The 20,100-nt window shown below is 47.1% G+C and overlaps 5 protein-coding genes across 5 annotated transcripts; 3 read left to right on the top strand and 2 right to left on the bottom strand.

Annotated features, from left to right (window-relative positions):
• Positions 1-58: 58 nt before the first annotated feature.
• On the top strand, positions 59-2,337 carry GGS25DRAFT_513907 (FAD-binding domain-containing protein; the record flags this gene model as incomplete). The annotated part of the gene is made up of 5 exons (XM_049262932.1): positions 59-152; positions 240-633; positions 695-1,097; positions 1,174-1,254; positions 1,309-2,337. The coding sequence occupies 5 exons, from the start codon at positions 59-61 to the stop codon at positions 2,335-2,337; spliced, it is 2,001 nt and encodes a 666-aa protein (XP_049117702.1).
• Positions 2,338-2,759: 422 nt separating this feature from the next.
• On the top strand, positions 2,760-4,055 carry GGS25DRAFT_520531 (uncharacterized protein; the record flags this gene model as incomplete). The annotated part of the gene is made up of 1 exon (XM_049263892.1): positions 2,760-4,055. One exon carries the CDS (start codon positions 2,760-2,762, stop codon positions 4,053-4,055), a length of 1,296 nt encoding a protein of 431 aa, XP_049117701.1.
• A 60-nt stretch (positions 4,056-4,115) lies between these two features.
• GGS25DRAFT_485963 (uncharacterized protein) lies at positions 4,116-8,012 on the bottom strand. Its single transcript, XM_049260586.1, has 4 exons — positions 7,907-8,012; positions 7,279-7,837; positions 6,804-7,207; positions 4,116-6,708 (listed from the first exon to the last, which is right to left on the bottom strand). Exons 2-4 carry the CDS (start codon positions 7,494-7,496, stop codon positions 4,496-4,498), a joined length of 2,835 nt encoding a protein of 944 aa, XP_049117700.1. The 5' UTR covers positions 7,497-7,837; positions 7,907-8,012; the 3' UTR covers positions 4,116-4,495.
• Positions 8,013-8,502: 490 nt separating this feature from the next.
• GGS25DRAFT_485961 (uncharacterized protein) lies at positions 8,503-12,123 on the top strand. The gene has a single exon (XM_049260585.1). The coding sequence runs from the start codon at positions 8,875-8,877 to the stop codon at positions 11,791-11,793; it is 2,919 nt and encodes a 972-aa protein (XP_049117699.1). The 5' UTR covers positions 8,503-8,874; the 3' UTR covers positions 11,794-12,123.
• A 55-nt stretch (positions 12,124-12,178) lies between these two features.
• On the bottom strand, positions 12,179-17,138 carry GGS25DRAFT_230352 (uncharacterized protein). The gene is made up of 6 exons (XM_049257020.1): positions 16,812-17,138; positions 15,956-16,702; positions 15,690-15,902; positions 14,605-15,596; positions 13,580-14,547; positions 12,179-13,529 (listed from the first exon to the last, which is right to left on the bottom strand). The coding sequence occupies exons 2-6, from the start codon at positions 16,610-16,612 to the stop codon at positions 12,565-12,567; spliced, it is 3,795 nt and encodes a 1,264-aa protein (XP_049117698.1). The 5' UTR covers positions 16,613-16,702; positions 16,812-17,138; the 3' UTR covers positions 12,179-12,564.
• Between the last annotated feature and the right edge of the window lie 2,962 nt (positions 17,139-20,100).

Below are 20,100 nucleotides of genomic sequence, written 5' to 3'. Positions count from 1 at the left end.
TGTCATTTTTTTGGCCCTTTCTTTACTCAATGGCTCATACTGTTTTACCCTTCTCAACATGTATATCGACGTGCTGCTAGAAGTGAGCCTTGTATTGGCACTTGTGCGTGCTAGTTCTGCCCAGACGATTGTCGTGGACGGCCACATCATCAGTCAGTTAGATCGTTACTTGTTATCGAACGAGTTCGTCATTTTCTTTTACCCCAGAAGCTGACATGATACTTGCTTGATCTTCGTAGCTGCCGACGAGTCCACCATAAAACCCGCTTTTGTAACGATTGACGCCGCTTCCTCCAACGCAACAGCTGATCTCTTTCCGGGGGAGACCCATCAGCTTACCGATGCCGTCTTGGCAAACCTGACCGACCTTGGGTTAACCAATATAGTCTTGTTCGGGTTTGCGGACCCTTTGACCGCCGGCAATGCGTCTATTATTGGGCCCTGCAAGGTATTTCCAGCTGACCCCGATGTATTTCCCAGCCATATAACTGAGAGGGTCTTTGACCTCCTCCTGGGCGGGAGCCTCATTCAAACAAAGCCATTTGCTTCGCCATGCTACGGTGACTACGGAAATGAAGACGCTGCCAGGTGTGCCGAGATTACCTCGCACTGGTCAGATGACTCTTTCATCCAGTAAGTTTGCCTGGATCCGTTCCACACACTGTAACTAAAGAGAATGGCTAAATGTGCAAAGCACAAACGATCCAACGTCCATCAATGCAATCTTGTTCGAGGGGACATCATGTGTGCCTCACACGGTGAATCCATACGCCATTAACTGCACTATTGGTGCATATCCAACAATGTCAGTAAACGTGACCACTGTTTATCATATCCAGCTTGCCATCAACCTGGCGCGCAACTTAAACATGCGACTTGTTATCAAGAATACTGGCCACGACTACAGCGCAAAGTCAACAGGAGCGGGTGCCCTTTCTGTGTGGACCCACAACCTAAAGGGCATTGAGTACTACAGCAATTATGAGGAAGGGTCGTACAAAGGACACGCCTTCAAGATGGGAGCCGGGGTCCAAGTATTTGAAGCATACGAGGCAGCGCACCAGAGGAACCTTGCGGTTATCGGTGCGGGGGGAAAGGTAAAGTCTCCTGGGTTGGATGCAAATGATTGACCAGCTGTTCAGATGAGATGGATGAACTGACGTTAAACCGTAGACAGTTGGCATTTCAGGAGGGTATATCCTTGGTGGTGGCCACTCGCCTCTGTCTAGTATATATGGAATGGCGGCGGACCAAGTCAGTCCCTTTGCATGAGCCACTCAGCCATCTCCTGACTAATATCGGTGCTAGGTTCTTTCGATGGAATTGGTTACAGCCGATGGCCGCTTCCTTACGGCCAGTGACACATATAATCCTGAGTTGTTCTGGGCTCTCAGAGGCGGGGGCGGCTCGACTTACGGGGTTGTAACGTCAATGGTGGTCAAGGCATTCCCTGAAATGCCAGTTACGACGATGACTTTTAGTTTGTCCACTGGGGAGCAGGTATCCGTTGATCAATTCTGGCTAGCTGTGCGTGCTTATCTTACGGACCTTGTCAAGTATACTGACGCTGGCAACTACGCTCACTTCAATATCAATGCGACGAGTGGTGCTTATATCTGGGACATGGTGCCGTGGTTCGCGCCAAACATGTCCAGGCAGGAGCTACAGGTACTAGCAGGCCCATTCTTCGAAGCAATAAGGGACATTGGGCTTGATCTGAAGCCAGTCTACCAGGAGTATACCAATTTCTACGATGCATGGGATAATTCCTTTCCCCTTGAATCGTGGGGCTCTAATCTTGCTCGATACGGTAGCAGGCTTTTCCCGCGTGAAAATTGGGAGGACTCAGCGAAGCTGTCGTCTACCTTTGCAGCTATCCGGCATGTGGTAGATCAGGGCGGAGCAGTGTCAGCATACAACGTTGCCGCGGCACCCAAGTCCGGGTATCCCGACAGTGCTGTTAACCCCGCGTGGCGCAAAACAGTTCTCCATGCTATCGACATTGTTTCTTGGGCTCAAGATATGTATACAGAACTCATCACGATTTGGAGCAATGTACTTACGGCGGACTGGGGAACGACGTGGCGGAATGTATCGCCAGGGTCCGGGGCATATCTCTCCGAATCGGACTACATCGAGCCCGACTTTCAGCAGTCATTCTGGGGCAATAATTACGATAGGTTGTATAAATTGAAGAAGAAGTTGGATCCGTGGGATGTGTTTTACGCCCGGAATGCAGTTGGGTCAGAAGACTGGGAGATGTCAGATTATATATTTGGCACCCTTCCTTCTCAGAACAGTCGTCTATGCCGGAAGGGTACGAATCTCTCCCAGTGAGACAAGATCTAAAATGGCCGGTTAATGATTTTGGGAGGTAGGGGGTTAGGGGGGCTGTTACCAAGATATGGCTACCACATGCATCATTGATGTTGGTTTTGCTCCGTGTGTAAGGCACATCCATGATATATATGTACATACATACATAGGTAGTACATACATACATAGTACATAGTAGTACCTACATAGGTATGTAGGAAGTTGCTACCTGCTGGGTACCTAGTAGGTTAGTAGTACATATATGTATGTCCCTGTGTTTATTTATTTCACGTTACAATGGCTACATGCGATACATACAAATGTATCTATGCATCCATGCTTGTCCAGTCTTCCTGCTTTTTCACTTTTCATATACAACTTCACCAACAGTCCATTTTTATCCATGCTTTCTTCTCTCTTCACAAGTTAGTCACCATCTCAAGATGCAACAAGTAAACCATCGCAGGTTCTCACCGTCAGCCCAAGCTGTACCGGAACCTGAATATCTACCGCAGACGATTTCCCATGATGTTACATCACCGGATCTGGATGGTCTGTCCGACCCCATTGACAATAGTGCGTTTTACCAACCCGTTAGGACCCAACGACCGTTTATAATGAGGCGCACTTCTTCCATCTCCCCATTTCTTCAACCATCACCTACCTTCTATCCCCCACCACAGTCGGGGAATCCCCGACATTTCTCATCTATACCAGCGGCGCGTGGCTACCTCCCCCAGCAAATGTGGCCTCGAGAGTACCGTTCAACACCGGGAGGCACCCGTGCCATCCCCTTACGAATACCTCGCTCTATCATGAATAAGTCTGACTCACACCCCAGCTCTATTCCATTATTGCAATCACCATCGGTTCGGCCATACTCAGTTCCTGCTTCTTTAAACCGGAATACTAGTAAAGATGGTCCCTTCTACCTACCAAGGCCAGCCACTTCATTGACATTCAATGACAATGACAACCTGAGTTCACCTCACCCACTCGCATTCCCACAGCGCAGGGCATCCCAGATGAACCATATCGATTCTCTAATTTCATCCTCGACTACTTCAGGGGAAATAGCACAGATAAAGAAGCCTCGTGGGAGTATACGTGCTGTTGCTAAACGAGGTTCTGGAAAACTATCATCCGACACTGGCCAAAGGGAAAGTAATTATCGAGAATCCGGCCAAACCATGAGCACCTCTAAAACGAGTCTTAGTCCCCTCCAAGGACCAAAACGAGCCGCACAAAATGACCTGATGAATTCAAATAGTTCAAAACGGCTCAAAATCAATGTGATCCGGGACATATCTACATTATGTGACTCGAAAAATGAATCTAGGATCGGTGCAATCACGACGGTGCCCCAGAGACTACAACGCCCGGAGACGGACGGGACTTTGAAAGTTAGTCAGCATGCTCCTAGTAAACTTGGTGCTGATGGGATCCTTTTCGAGGGGAAATCTATGTCACTCGACTGCCAATCCGTAGTAGAGCCAGAAAGCACCGTAGATGCTCGAGAGGAGCCAAGCTGGAAACTCGATGATGATGATCCGGAGCCCCGACTTTTTAGAATTGCTGAGTTGTTGAGTGCCCAAAAGGAAAAGGGCATGGGCGAATATGTGAAGTCTAGGCTTGGCTCAGGAGAGCCCAATGTCCTAGAGGTCACAGCAAATGAAGTTCTGCTGGGAATGGTCGCTGCTGACAGCAGACTCCTCGGGCAGGCGATACATTTCATGTAACCTGTAGAAACTTGCAACTTCATATGAAGCACATTCATGCTAGACAGAGAACTCTAAAGGGTTTAGATTTATGTATCAACTCTTTGTACAAAGCGCAATTGTTTTGTCTACGTGTATCCATGCCGAAGACTCCATTTAACGACGATCATCCGGAAACAGCCCCCCTTTATTATGATACTTTCTGCTGCTTAAGCTGTCCACAAAGTCAAACAGCCTGCCGGTACCCATTGGCAATGACAAGTAAAAAGATGTAACCTTATCGTTATTCGTCCGAACCCCAGATGCTGCCCATATTTTTATTACCACGCCGATTCAATGAAACTCGTCGTCTTTCCTGCTTATAATCTCATTAGGTGAGGGCCGAAATTCCGAGTCTTACCATCACAACCGTTACCATGAATTGCCATTTGCCTTTTTTCATATAATAATCCTTAAATTGATCATATAAAGTCATCTTCCTCCGTCTCATCCCCATCAGGCGCCATCATCATCTCGCCCGCTGTGTCTACCGTCAATGCTAGTAGATCATTCACAAGCTCTTCACTGCGACTCTTGTTCTCCTCTAATCGGCTCCTCAGGCTCGTGCCTGTGGCTGCGTCTCCAACGACCTCACCAACTTCCCCGGCGGGCGCGCTCGAGCTGCGCACTTGGACGCGAACTTCACCGGGCACGCCATCGATTCGCACGTTCTGCGTCACATTTCCGTTTCCCAGTGGCGGACGTGTCACTGCTTGTCCCTGATTTGAGCCCACTAGGTTCTGCAAGAATGCCGAGGCATCAGGGCACCCATCCATAAGCCACTTGAGGCAGAGTTGTGTTCGCTCGCGGCAGAAGCGGTTGTTATCGTCATACAGGCAACAGTTGAGCAGCGCAACGATTCCATTGTGCCGTAAAATTTGGAGTTGTACTGTAGGGTTACCGGGCGAAGACTGGCCAGGTGGAGGCTGTAAGAGGGCGGCAAGAATTGAAAGCACCTGGCCCTTGATGCCTGACCAAGGGAATTCGTGTGGTGGTTCGGATATAGGGGGTGGCGGGGGTGGTGGAGGGGGCGGGTTGTGGGATGACGACGCCTGAGGAGTGGAGGTAGTTGTGGAAGGCGTAGCAGGAGGAGGGTCATTTCTTCGGCCTCCTGGGAACGGGGCCTTTTCCACCCCAACATCAAGACCTTCAAGCAGCTGAAGAAGCTCGTACACAGCCTCGTAATCAATTAGATGTTGACGGAGAGGATGTATGTCAGCAACAGTGTAAAGAAAGTCGAGGTACTGCACCAAGCCATCCTTTGCGCGCTCGAGGTCCCAGTTATCGACTGGGAAGTCTGTGGGGTCTAGTCTGTCTTTACGGACCTCGCCCTGGATCTGCATCAAGGCGACGCACTCTGGGACAATGCGGCTTCGGAAGAGTCCGTACAAATAATTCAACATTTTCCCGAGCCGGACATCTTCATTCGCGAGGATCTTCTCTACATCTCCCGCTTTCGTGTCTGGAAAAGGGTCGTAGTCCTTAGGCGGAAGAAGGGCTGTACGAAAAAGATAGGTTAGGAGTCGGAGTAGGACTGTTTGTGCTGGCGATATGATGTCCTTGGGGCTTCGAAGAGCCATCCATGCATAGGGGACTAGAGAGTTCTCGTGAATCGCCTGGACAATCTGGCTGCTGATCTGAAATATGAGAGACTGCTCGTCCTTCTCCCAGACCGCGATGAAGACAAGCATCTCCCTCAAGAGGTTTCTGCCGCAGTCGGTGGCAAGAAAAATGCGACACCGGGTTTGCTGAAGGTTCTCGCCGAATCGAGTCACACCAGAACCGGCTGAATCCAGAATGCACGACTTCACAATCATGTGAAGCGCCTCAATTTGCTTGGGGTCTAGGATGTTGGGCACTTCGGTGAGGAGTCCCGTCATAGGCCCTTCCCCATAAGAATCATCGTCATCAGCTTCTTCCTCGTACTCATCATATTCAGGGACAAAGTTTTGGGACGGATGGGATGGCTGTCCTTGCCAATCGGAATTATGATCGTCTTCCATAGGTTGCTCAATTACATCGCTCGGTTCTTCTTGGGGTTCTGCGGCCGCATAGCGTTGCATAAGGTTGGCCTCACATTCTTTGATACGCTGGGGGACGGAGTCGATGGTAGAGTACATGTCTAGATTCCAGTCATTAGAATTCGGGATACGCGCACCGTACCACCACTTATCAAGTTCGTGCGATACATGGCCATACGCCCTGTCTTGCTCGAATTTGTTAGTCTCATCGGGGTTCCACGCTGAGATTGCCTCAGCAGCTTCATCATATGTATCTGGCTGCCAAGCCCACGTCTCAGGTGGCATGTAGTTCCAAGCAAGGATGTTCTCATCGTGCGGTAGCCACCGGTCCTTTTTCTCAGTACTCTGTGCCTCGAAGTATTCTTTGCATATTTCAACGGCAGTATCACACATCCGTGAGGATCTTTTGAGCCAGTTAGATATCTCGTCACGAAGATGGATGCTCCTAGGCGCTGGATAATCCAAGACCGATTCATGCCGATCATCTGGTCCCGGATTGCTGTCAGCATCCGGGGACTCGATCAATACTTTATACCAGAATAACATCTTGTTGCGGTCATTCTTCGCAATCCAGTTATGAGCCTGCTGTAGGGAGGTAACAAGGACCTTCTTGCCTACCTATTATTAGCCAACATCAACTTTGCGAATACTAACAAGTGAACTAAAAAAAAAAAAAAAAAAAAAAAAAAGGGTTGAGGGGGGAGCTTACAGAGTTCAGTAATCTCATTCAGCTTGGCTCTGGAGGCCTCGTCCTCCGGCATCTCGCCATCGATACCTTTACTTGTGACGTTAACACAAAGACAAATGGCCTCGTATACCTCGTGATCGAAGTAGATAGCAGCTGATAAGTCTTGGGGCACCTCAGGATCAGTGGTGACTAATAGGTTGCGGGCAATGTGCATGAGCTTGTTCAACATCTGCAGCGCTTCCTTCAGGGGTACATAATTCTTGATAATCAAGGCAGTGACCTCTGGAGTGGTGATATCTAGAAACTTGGTCTGCACAAAAGGCTCGGATCGTACACCAAGTGATTTCTCGTTAAGGTCACAAATGGTGGCAGAGACAGTGCGGCGCAGCCAGATCCATATTCTGATATTTCTTGATAATACTTCCCTGCGACTCATAGGTTAACAATGTTGGTGGTATAAAACGCGGTTTAAAAGCTGAGATAGTGAGTAGCTCACCTCACGTCTTTGAAAGTATGCGTCTTCTCAAGGGTCTTAGAGACAATGCTAGTGACTTTGGCGATGGACTGAGGTCCCATTACAGGAGATTGATTGTAATGGCCCTCAAGGCAGATAAGGGATGCAGAGAAGATACGTTCTTCGATGGTATCATTTTTCCACATCTTAGCTCCATCGGAGTCAACGTGGCTAGCTGACCTGGAAGGAGAGGAAGCCATAGCAGTAATGCTCACACGTAGTGTAGCAAGAAAGTAGTAGTAGTAGTAGAAGAAGAAGAATAGATGAAGTTGGGCGAATCAAAGGGTTTCTATAGTATTATAGTACTATAATACTAACCTAACCTAGGTATGTATGTAGGTTATGTAGGTATGAGGTTGATGCACCTCCATGCACAGCGACGGGCAACAATGACGAGGTGTTTGATGCTTGAATGCTGTAGATTTCAAAGTGGGTTGATGATTGGGGGGGGGGTTCAAGTTTTAACATTGAAAAATAATACAAACATTGAACGTCGAGATGTCAACTGGAACCTACTACATCATGATAGGGTGCCTGATACCTGATACCTAGGTTAGTAACTTAGTAAGAGGTAACGTTATGTAAAGTATAAGTATTTCTGGGTACATACAGCTACTATGTCCATACCGGGTATGGAAGATATGTCAACGGTATTGTGCATTCAAGATTTGTGTGAGTTGCCTTACGCATATGTAAGGTGAAATTTAGTTTATTCGAGGTAAAAAGTTTATTGGTGATTACATATATCAATAATAGCACATAGTTACAGACTACTATGCATGAAGGCTGCGGCCAAAACTATAGACGAAAAAATACCTCTGCCCCATAGTGCGTCACTGCTTGAAGGGCTCTGCTAGGCACTACATAATTTATTGCCAAGTCCCTACAACCCTTACAATTATAGCACATTATAGCTTCTAGGTGTGCTATCAGGTGCTATAATTATAATGTATTATTTTCGTCCACATGATACCCTAATTTACATACCTAGTATGTAGGTAGTGAGGTACTATGGGCCGCAGCCTTCGTACAATGTATGTAATACTGCATACCTACTACCCAGTGAGTCGGGACCAAGATAAGTACACTGGGCAGTAAACTTGTAAAGTAGTTACTACATTAGTTAGTAGGTATCAAATGTACTACATCAGGGCGAGCTAAAAAAGCACGGCCCCACTTGCATTTTCTGGCTCGACACGACTCGCTCGGAACTCCATCCAACTCATTTTCGCGATTTGCGACCAATACAGAATACATTTGTAGTTCATCAACTCCAATCTTAATCTGCGCAACATCGTCGAATTTCCCAAGACATCGATACCTCCCGTCACCTTTAACCATCAAAGATACCAATCGCCCTCTTCTTTCTTTAATTCTTAACACGCTTTGCCTATCAATTGCCCATCACACCTGTTCGCGACCTTTCATCAAGTACATAAAAATTAGTAACCAAGCAGGACAAGTGGACGAAGCCTGCGACCAGACTAATGCTCTGGCTTACTTGCCAGCTAATGCTACTTGATTCCTTCCTTCTCCCTGACGATAATTATCGCGAATTTGCCCCCTTTTCGATTCAATATGGCACCTAATCGGGGTCCCGGTAACAAAGATGTTTATATCCATGAGATTGATCGGACTCCAGAGTATAACGAGTTTATCCAGAAGCTTACAGCTTTCCACGAAAAACGTGGAACAGCTTTCGAGCCCGAGCCACGTCTTCCTACTATGCATGGTCACGTCAATGTAGATTTGCTCAAGCTATACAAGGCAGTCATTGCAAAAGGCGGTTATGATGAGCTCAACAAAGTTCAGAAGGCCTGGGGCGTTCTTGCTGCTGAGCTGGGCATGCACCACGTAGACAGCAAGGGGATCGGCCAGCTTTCCTTTCAACTGAAACAAGACTTTTACAGATATCTCGCAGCGTTCTGGATTTATGACCACTACGGTAGAGAGCCTCCCCCCAAAGAGATTCTAGAGGCTACGTCATGCGCGAGCAAGAATGGCCCAGTTTTGACTCGCACTACCGATAATTTCAAATTACCTGGAAGCCGCTCGGGTGTTGAGACTCCTAGCCGAGATGACCGACAGGCCGAGAGTACACCTGTTTCTGGAAATAGAGCTTCTGGTCGTCTTCGCGAGGCGCCTCCGCAACGGGTTCCCTTCCAACCTGAGACCGGCCCGAGCCGCCAACCCAGACAACCTTCTTCCAACCACAATACACCAACTAATACTGCCCCCAACACTGCACATACTTCTCACCTCCCTCATGCGCAACACCCCAACCATCACTTTTCGCAGAATCACAATTCCAACAACCCTCTACACCTGATACAAGCACAACAGGCCGCTCTGCGAGGTGCCTCTACTACGTATACTCCTACGAATATGGAGACTGCCTCGCGCTTGGCGGAGCTATTTGAACCACGTCCTCCTATATCCGTCCCCCTCCGTCCAGTCAATACACCGGGTAACAACCCTGTAGAATTCGCCAAACGACAACGCCAATTACGGATAGCCGCTAGTCTTACGGATGGGCAAATGCCCATGCGTCCTGCTATCCCTGGTATTGGATTTGAAGGCCCTAATATCTACATGCGCTGTCTCCAAGCTCTCCGTTCAGGCATTCCAGCCGAACAGTCATTCGCGCTAAATCACCTCGTCAAGATTTCATTTGAGCGCGGTGATAAGTACAAATTCGAATCATTTCACGGTTTAGCAGAGGGCCTCATCGAAAAAGCGTTGGAAATAAGCAGTCTATTTTATGACATTGACTGGCAGATAGCCTACTCCAACGACCAGGAAAGCTTGGATATCTCTATTCTTGACGGGCTCAACGGGACGAGCGACATCCTCGAGCGAATCGCAATGCTCACACCCAAGCCCGTTCTCGATTACACACAGCCCGCAGAATTTAGCGACCGTTTGTTGCGTATCACCGAGGCCGTTCTAACCATTCGAAACATGGTCATGTTGATGGAGAACGCTGTTTATATGGCAGACGTGTATCCCTTAAAGGACTTGCTTTGCATCCTTCTGCATCTGCCAAATCTAGAGATGCTTGTTGAAATCAAGCATTTTGCTCTGGACATCGCTGAACAGCTCACACCTTGGCTGATGCTCGATTCCCACGATCCATTGTATCGAACAATGCTTTCTCAGCTGGATTCGACAGACCGTGGCATAATCTTGACGTCTCTTCGTGCAATCAGCCGAATCTCGATGAACCTGGATGCAACTAACAAGCTGCAGAATGTCCCCGCCTCAGTTCTGCAAAATATCATAAACTGGCTTTTACTTAATGACGAGGAACTGATGGATGCATGCCTAGACTTCCTCTACCAGTATACAGCGGTGGTGGCTAATGTTGAATCCCTACTGAAGGCCGTTAATATGGAACACGTCGTTCCACATCTTGTTCGGCTACTAGCTCATGGGGCTAAAAGAGTGAAGGAGGATCGAATTCTTGAGCCGGAACGAAAAGCGCCCTCCTCAGAAGAAGTTGCACCCTTACCTCCGGATCTCCAAGAGAAACAAGACAACACCGAGGAGCCTCAAAGATGCTTTCAATGGCTACAGAGTCTATTCGAGGAAGACGCCGAATCGCATATCACACAGATTGCCATATGGTCAGCCTATCAACGCTCATTCGGGCACTTGAATACCAGTAACAAGAAAGGCATGGTGGCGGCAGACTTCATTAGAAATGTCAGTCATTTGTTTTCAAGTGCACGAGCCCAAATTATCAGGAGGAGTCCGCGGTCTGAGCAGCCTGATCTTTTCATAATTGAAGGTATCAGAGCACGGACGTTGCCGATTAATCCCTCGACAAAAGAGGAGTATTCGCCATGCCGGTGGATGATAACCAAGGGCCCTTACTGGAAGAAATGCAACCATTTCTTCCTTGGCGGGGAGAAGATGTGGCATCATGTCCTCACGGCCCATTTAGGAGTCACCATAGGCGAAGGTGGTAAGATTGAAGACAAAGAAATCCCCGCATTGTGTAATTGGGAGGGCTGCAATAAGTATGCGACAACACGTGACCAAATTAAGCTATCACAACTTGCCTGTCACACCAAGACTCATATTCCTTCGGCGCCAAAACGCGTACCAGGCGAAGCAGTGGAATCGATAGCAAAGCGACAGCGCAAGGCTTACATCACCCCAGCAAAAACCATGAGTCTTGCCTGGGAACAGACTATTGTTACCAAGGACGAGCGAAACCCTAAGATCGAGCAGGCAGCTGGCATCCCGCTGAGCGCCGTTCTGGTATTGCGTAACATTGCGCGCAATGTGGTCAAAACAGAGTCTGAGGAGCAGCTATTAAAGAAACATGAGATGGGTGGCGAGGGCGGTGGTTGGAACGAGAAGCTCTTTCGTCCTGTCATGGCTCGTTTATTTGAGGTTATGACAGAAAATAAGGCTTTGGTGCGCTTTTCTTTTCTTTTCTCTCCTTTCTTCTACCTTCCTAACCCTCACCTTTTTATTGATCTATATTGATTCGCCACTCACATCACTTTGCTAACTAACATCTTTTCAGGCCGACTATATTACCTCCCTTCTACAGCTAGTACAGGATGACTAGGAGGTAAAATTGATTTCAGGGTCATGATTGAAATTAAATCATGTGTGCAGGATGAATAAATACCCCAGGCGTTTTACATTCGGTCAGTTGATTGGGAGGATGGAAGAAAGAAGGCGAGGGCAGCACAAAAGAAAGCCCCATATTGGCGTTGTACCTCCAAGGACAAGAATAGGTAGTAGGTACCTACCTAAATGTATCACTAATCACGTATCTGCGCGTCATAATACACTCCCGCCTGGACGCTATCTTGCGCATATTAGTAGAAGTGAATATGTCGTGCTTCACACCGTAATGTACTTGGTCAAAAGGGAGAAGGTCCGCTTTTGTTTTGAAAAGAGAGGGAAAAGCTTTTCGGGAATAGAAAAGAGCTACTGTTGACAGTGAGTGGTCGAGTTATCATTGTGCTGCCCACAAGGCCACTTTTAGCTACGGCTTAGCTAGCTTTTGATACTTGTCACCCTTCGTTAATAATAGTTTATCCCGAGTATTATCTGAGCAACTTTATTTATGTATAGGTGGGCGCTTATCTGATGCTATGTAATTTAATGATTTACAGCTGTCTAAAGTAGGTGGTCAGTCTACTGTTAAAAATATTGAGACCACCAAGCTCCTTTTAAAACCCCCCAAATTGCCAATCAAACCCAGACGTAAGCCTTGGATGAAGCCGCCATACCACGTTGAGACTTCTAATCTCTTCTTCCAACTTGCCCCTCACGCACTGCTTGGATGATGAGCTCCTTGGCCTTCTCGCAGCCCTCTTTGGAGCCTATGATCTCGATGGCCTCATCCCTTGTCTGGTCACGAGGGACACTTATTTTACAGCCACTCTGTTTACGAATCGAGTTCACTTTTGAGCCACCCTGGCCGATGACGTGACGGTACGTGGACGGGTCGGGCAGAATAAGATAGCCTATGGTATTGTTCTTCTGGGCCTGTTCAAGCGCTGTTGCGATTGCCTTCTTCGCCTTCTCGATGTTATCTGGATTACCCCTTAGTATCCACGGAATTTCCCCATCCTCCGAGGAGGTGGTGTCGACGGTCGTCCAGGAGTGAGCATCCACAACTGATTCAACGTCATCCGTAATCAGGGGGAGTGTGTCGGGATTAGTCCGTGTTGACGACGGCTTCGGCTTCGCAGGCACAGCATGGCCAGCGTGATCCACCGTGATTTTATAGTCATTCCTTAGCCTGCGGAAGAATTGGCCGTTTTCGGAGATAGCATGATGATATTTTTGAGGGACTTGGATTGTTTCACCTTGTTGTTCTTTAACCATTGATGATATATGCTCCTTCACCTTCTCTATGTTAGCGGGCTGGCCAACCAGTTTCACACTGGTTAGGCCGCTTCCTTGCCGTGGTATGTCAATGGAGACATTGAACTGAAGCTCAAGCTGGCGTTTTGCCTCGCCACCCCGTCCAATGAGTGACCGATGCTTTTCGACAGGCACATCAAGTGCCTCGGTAACCTGGCTTTCGCGCTCAGATACCAGGGAGTTTATGCTGGCAATGATCTTGTCAACGATATCCTGTCGTCCCTCAATTCTAATAGCATTCCCATCAGCATCTTGCTTCGGAAATTGTACAGTTCGAGCCTGAAGTCGTCTGTCTTCAGGGCCGCCAGCTTTGATAACAATGTCACGTAAAGTTGAACCTAGCTCAAGTTAGGACGTGGAATCAACAGAGGGGGTGGGTTGCACATACCGCCAGGACCGATCAAATTCTTGTGCCACTTCCTGTCCACTTCAATCGTCTTCGTGACCGTCTCGTCGAATACAACCCTCTTGTCCTCAATAATCTTTTTGGCTGCTGCAACTTGCGCCTTCGTACCTTTAATCAGAATCTCAACTGTCGCATCTTGAGCTTCGTTACGTTCGTTGGGAATGTCAATTTTCGCCCCTGTTGTTTGGCGAAGTTCGTCCATGCCAGCACCGCCTGAGCCAATCAGCGAAGGTAACTGCTTCTGTTGGACTGCAACAGAAGCAGTGAACGAGTTGTCTTTGAGATATTGATACAGGGAAAAGATTTCATCGCGGGCTTCATCCGCGCCTCTCCTCGGGCCTCTAATGGTGACCTCGTCAGGGCCTTGTTGCCGTCGAGGTTTTCCAGCCTCACTCACAGCATCTGCAACAGACTCGTCGTCCTTTGCTGCCTTCGTGGTCTTAGGGAAGTTGATGTGAACCCCATACCGATCCTGCAGTCGATGGATCAAACTGCCCTGGGCACCAATTAACTCCCGATGATACTTGGGCTCGATTTTTAACGTATGAGAGATTTCGTCCGCCCACTGGCGGGCAAGGGATGTGATGTGAGACCTTGCCTGCTCAGCTTTTACCTTGGGACCCTTCAGCTCGACTTCCCCGTTCTGAAATTGAATATCCACATCAAACTTCTCACGTAGAAGGTTGATATTGCTACCACCTTTGCCAATAAGGTGATTGGCAAATTTCTGTGGGAAGTCAAACTTCAGTGTGAAGCCACGCTCCTTTTCGTATTCCTTTTCCTGTTCAACAAAAGTTGTCGCCTTCCCGGAGAGAGACTCCACGCTAGAAACGGGCCCTCGCATAGTGACCGTGGTGCCTTTAACACTAACCCGAACAGGAATATCGCCAGCGGCACGAGTCGTCGCATCCTGCTCCTTTTTGATATACTTCCGGAGTTTGTCTTGGTATCTAGAACAAATCTTAGTTTGATTTGTAGGTTTTCAAGTAGATTTATGGGACACATACTTAAGAGGCACTTCTAGAGTTACAGTGCTAACCTGCTCTTGTTTGTTGATGAGCTCAAGGATATGCTTACGGGCTTCAGATAGCTTTTGTTGGAACTGCTTAAGTTCGGATGCGGTGGGAACTTTTTGGGGGACTTGGTAAGTGTCTGCAGAATCAGCAGCACCCTCGTAAACTAACAGCACGGGATAGTCATTGTCCGCCGTATCCGAAACAATCAAGTTCACCCCGAAGTCATTCTGAATCTTGGGTCGCACATCACTCTTAAGATAAGAGTAAAAGAACGGATCGACTGGTACTGTGGCCAGTCGAGACGGAGGATGACTGTTTATGATGGAGCTCATTTCCTTCTGAGCTTTGAGCGCATTCTTGCCCTCCCTTGCATAGAGCTCCCACGGACTTACTATTCCCTCCGAGAAAGGCGTGTTGATATGAATCTGGTAAAGCGTCTCCAGCCGCTCGATTTCCTTCCTTTGACGGAGGTAACGTGCTATGTCTCGTGAGTACGTGGGTGCACCACCCGAAGCATGACTGTGATGTCGTGCGACATCAAAAACAGACGTGTGGATTTGCGTGGCTAAATCCATCGCCTTTTCCAGACCAGCATTCACATCGTTGGATCGGCCAATAATTGTGACCGTATCAATACCTGGGGTACTGGGCAATACCACAACACAATTGGTTTCAGCGAAGAAATCTTCTATGGGAACGCCCCTATCACCGATAATAAATTGATGAGTGCCTTGACGAATTTCCACTTGGTCTAGTAGTAGTTGGTTTTGGAGTTCTTGCACCTGATGCTCTATGGCAGCTCGCGCGGATTGGACTGCGGCGCGGTCACCTGCTAGCTGGATATAATTGTCGTCGGAAGAGGCTATGAATGTTGGCCTCTGTCCTGCTGCTGGCACCTGTGGCACTGAAGGGGACCATGGCTGGTGAGGTGGCACGCGGATTTGAATCCCATGCTCTGCTTCCAAGGCCGCAGCAAGCTGGTTGTTAGGGCCAGCGATGAAGGGATAAAACTCGGTTGGAATCGATTTGAGCTTCGTGCTGACATTTGCGGACCGCTCACCAGCGATTTTGTTGATGGCATCGCGGGCAATAGCTGCCGAAAGTGCGTTCCCTTCAACAATCACATCGATAACCGCATCCTCGTCATCTTCCAAGTTCCCGGCAACCTCATCAACTTTTGGCAATTGAATTCTTGCGCCGGACTTTTCTTGGATTGCCTTGATGGTTGACCCTTGCTTGCCGATTATATGCGCCCTAGCAGATTGCGGGATCGGGACGTGAACGGAAGTCTGCATGAGTCAGCCAAGCTGGATAGCATAATTATGGACCGATAATTACTTGCCTTGACACCAATCTGCTGAACTAAGTCTCGTAGAGCCTGTTGTGCCTTGTCCTGTGGCCCAGTCGCCTCAAATTTGAGGTGACCGCTGGGGGCCGGGACCATCGAAATAACAGCACGAGACTTGCGATTAATATCCTTCACGATGTCCGGGATAGGACGCTTGAGTTGGGTGCGGGGCATAATATAGCGTGACTCGAGGAGGACGGTTTCAACATTGCGACCAGGTATTGACACAGGAGGGGGGACTCCAGTTGGAGTAGAGACACCCGAAGGCGGAGTAGAAGTCAAAGGGGTACCGTTCGTTGACCATGACGCCCCGTTTGCCTTGCCATTGGCGCCTACTTTCGCCCCGCCCCAGATGGGGGAGATATTCGACTTGGACGCAGCTGCCAATTTTGGGATACCCAATTCAGGGAAAGCCTCATGCGATTCGGTATCAAGAGAAGAACTGGGTCCCTGTGTAGGCTGCTTCCCAGCTACTTTGGCAGACATAGTCTGTCCCCACGAAGGCTTTTCAGGGGCTCCAACGGCAGCCAAGGTTGACTTCAAGTCATCGTCGGGGACGTCTTCAACAGTAGCATTGAGAGGATTCTCGGCGTGTTTTTGAAGGAGTCTTGCAGCAGCGGAACCTTCCACATTATTGGCCTCGGATGCCATATTCAGACAATATATAAAGGGTGAACAAAATCGACGGATTCCAGGATGAAAAGAGGTAGGACTTAGATGCTCGCTTTTCACTATATAGATCTGGAAGGTGGACATAAACAGTTAGGTTCGAGAATTTTGAGAGTATTGCGTAGTGTTGGAATGATAACTCAACCTAGTTCAAGGAGGGAAATGGGCTGGGCAAACTCACTGGTCTATATAATTAAGGCGAGGCACGAAATGGTATTCAAAGTGTCCAGGAAGAAGAAACACTTTTAAAGGCAAGGGAGACGGTGGAGTTTATTGAAAGAATCACACGTATATAGTATTACCGGGACTGTAGACGACGAAGAGATAGACGACAGAGTCGGTTGGACGGAGCGGGATAGGAAGCTAGAACATGGTGCGTATGTATAGCTGTCTAGGCAGAGAGATATTCCAATAAGGTGAGATGAAAGATTGAATGACTACTGACTAGGTACCTAGGAGGTAGATGTGTATGTATAGGTATATATATATATATATGTAGGTGGTGATTGGGAAGAGACCGCCAAAAGACGTGAGCCACGAAAAGATTGTTGGGAGATGGTCAAAGGGTGGATTGGCGAGCTTGGTAAGAAGCTGGGAAAGTAAAGTAAGGTATCTGCTTGTTCAGTTGATATATGACAGTAATTTCAGTAATCGTAGTCAAAGTTTTTGTATGGGACTAGGTTAGGTAGGCAGTATATATAAGATCAGCGATGACAATGTTGTCAATGGTGAAAGGGTGAGGTGGAAGTTTCGTTTCTAGCACCTACTAGATAGGTAAGGTAGGTTACTATGTAGGTAAGGTCAACCTTTGCTAGTACTAAAACGCTCTTGGCCAGCAATTCGAACTTTTCGATTTTTATTGATCCGAAGCACTTGCGATTAATTTGCCCTAGCCACTTCGTGCCAGGTACTTCTTACCTACTTCTTACCTAGTGCTAACCCATGTACTCATTAACTCTTGTATAGCAATGTGTACACTGTTACTAGTCATACTTTTATCTTGGTACATCAACTGATACTTCCCACAAACTCCATGTGGGGAAAAAAAGGCAAGAAAAAAAAAAGAAAAAAAGCTAGCCGATCCCGTCGAACCTTACAATGTAGCCCTGGAGGTATGTATTGTACAGGTTGGAGATGGTTAGGTTAGTGCCGTTTATTTGAGCTCCACCCTGCCCACACGATGCAGGATTCAGCCCTGGGAAGTTCGATCCCCAAGCCAACTGCAAGCCTTCATTTCCTGGCACTTGGCAAACTCGAGGCTTCAAGCCACAGTTGCTACTAACTCGAAGCCACGTTACACATAGCATCATACATCTATGATACTACATATGTACCCTACATGTAGGTATGTATGTAGTACTCAAGGCTATGTACTTCTTATGCACATAGGGCATGTAATGTACCACAATAATTACATATCCGCATTATATTTCAAGTGAGAGCCCCGAATCAAGTCATCATAGAACATAATCATAAGGCTCGGACTAGTCAACATTCGAACCTTTAAGCGGCTTGTTACATAGGAACATGAATCGTCAACGAAAGAAAATTCACAAATACCTGGCCTAATTTATCCATATGTCTTTATATGTATTTCGGAGCGTTGGCAAGTTAGTGGCACCATTATGATACGAGCGGCGAGCCTCATCTTCATCATACCGAGTATCTTAGGTAGGACCTCAATTACATATAATTACCTACCTACTATTAAGGTACATATACATAGATATGTATCATAATATATGTAGTCTGGTATGTACGTGTGTTAGGTACCTAGATATTTAGTCTAGCGGCAATTATCACGGGTGCAAGGCCATGACCATTGAGCTCGTCGGAAGCTCGCATACATAGAACGCTGCATGCTTGCGACTATTGTCCATACTTTATAGACTACAGAATAGAAGAGAATGTGTGCAAGTTCTCGACTATGCATAGCGCCTCTGTTCAAATTAGCAATATTTGGCAGACTGAGCTGTCATGCATATGATCTACGTGCACCAATGTAACTATCCATAGGCCTATCAATAACCGTCACGGGTGGTCTAGTATGCAAATTGCCGGTTACGCCTGTCTCTTGATCTTAAGTCTTAACCCACCGTCGGAGTGAAACGGGGAAGCAAAGTAATTAGGCACCTGCACCATTTGATGATGGAAATGAGGGCTGAAAGGGGGATATACGGATTATCTACATTCTAGGTAATCTTTCGGACAAGAACTCAGAACCGATCAAGCCTTATGAATATATCTAGATACGTAGCATGTTAGTCGAAAGACATTACGTAGTGACTGGTGGTGTACGGGCGACAGAAGACCCGTAGCTTGCTACCTGGGAGCTCAACCCTATTCCGTTCCCCATGATAGATTCCGATTCAAGGTATGTGTATACCTAAGTACAATATGCACTGCTCCCCATCTGATTTCTTTCAACCCCACGGACCGGAAGGAGTAAAATCATCTTAGAATCATTGCGTGCCGTTCAAAAGTAGCCGTCTGTCCTGTCCGAGAGCGAGGATATGGATATGTGGTGATGGCTTGTCAAGGGGACTCGGAGAGCTTTGTTTATAGAAGAACCCTGCTATCAATGATGTGATATCAATTCACCTGATTTCGTGTTAACTTTACGAAGCCGGACGTCCACCCACGCCTTCAATGTTTGGCATTGCCACTCTAACCAGACAATCGAGAAGCAGCATGAATATTGTACGGCATACGTGTACTATGTACATACTGTAACTACCCTAACCTTAGATATCTACATGTACCAAGGATTTGTTCCTTTGAAATACCCTTCTTACAGTAAAAGTAAAGGGAATGGCTGAGAATAGGAGCAAGGATGAATAGATAAAACCCCCATTAGAAGTAAGCTGTTCAAAACCTAACTGTCGTTTAATTGGACAAAAAAGACTACATAGTAAACATCTAGGGTACATACACATGTAGTCCAGGTTCAGAGTTACTACTATCATTGATGTATGTATGTAGGTAGTTATGTACTTCAATGTTTAAAACGTGGCAAGCATCAATTGAATATTTGACACTATCATTGACGATATGTACATACCTTATGCCATTGTCCCGGTATTCTATATATTTACATTTATAGCTCTTGATACATACATAGTACGCAGCTGCTACGTAGCTACTAGCCGTACAATACACATGTATGTACACTTAGCTTCAAGCAGCTATCACGACACTCACTACCCTAGGTACCCTTGGTATGTTAATAGTTTAAACATTGAACTTGAACTTGAAATTAATATTCGTACATATACACATAGTAGTCCTGCATAGCATCTACATAATATAAGTAATATAATTATATATATATACTACATGGTATCTACATATGTATACATCTATTAATGGAACAAACGTTTGAGGCAGGTCGCACATACATTAATGATGGAAAGGTATGTACTCTGTATCTACTATGTAAGTACCTAATACTAATAGTATGTATTGAAACC

Source organism: Hypoxylon fragiforme, assembly GCF_022984875.1.
Source record: "Hypoxylon fragiforme strain CBS 206.31 chromosome Unknown GGS25scaffold_4, whole genome shotgun sequence".
NCBI classification, from domain to species: domain Eukaryota; kingdom Fungi; phylum Ascomycota; class Sordariomycetes; order Xylariales; family Hypoxylaceae; genus Hypoxylon; species Hypoxylon fragiforme.
Note: the sequence above shows the minus strand (reverse complement) of the source record. Positions and strands in the feature narration are given on the sequence as shown.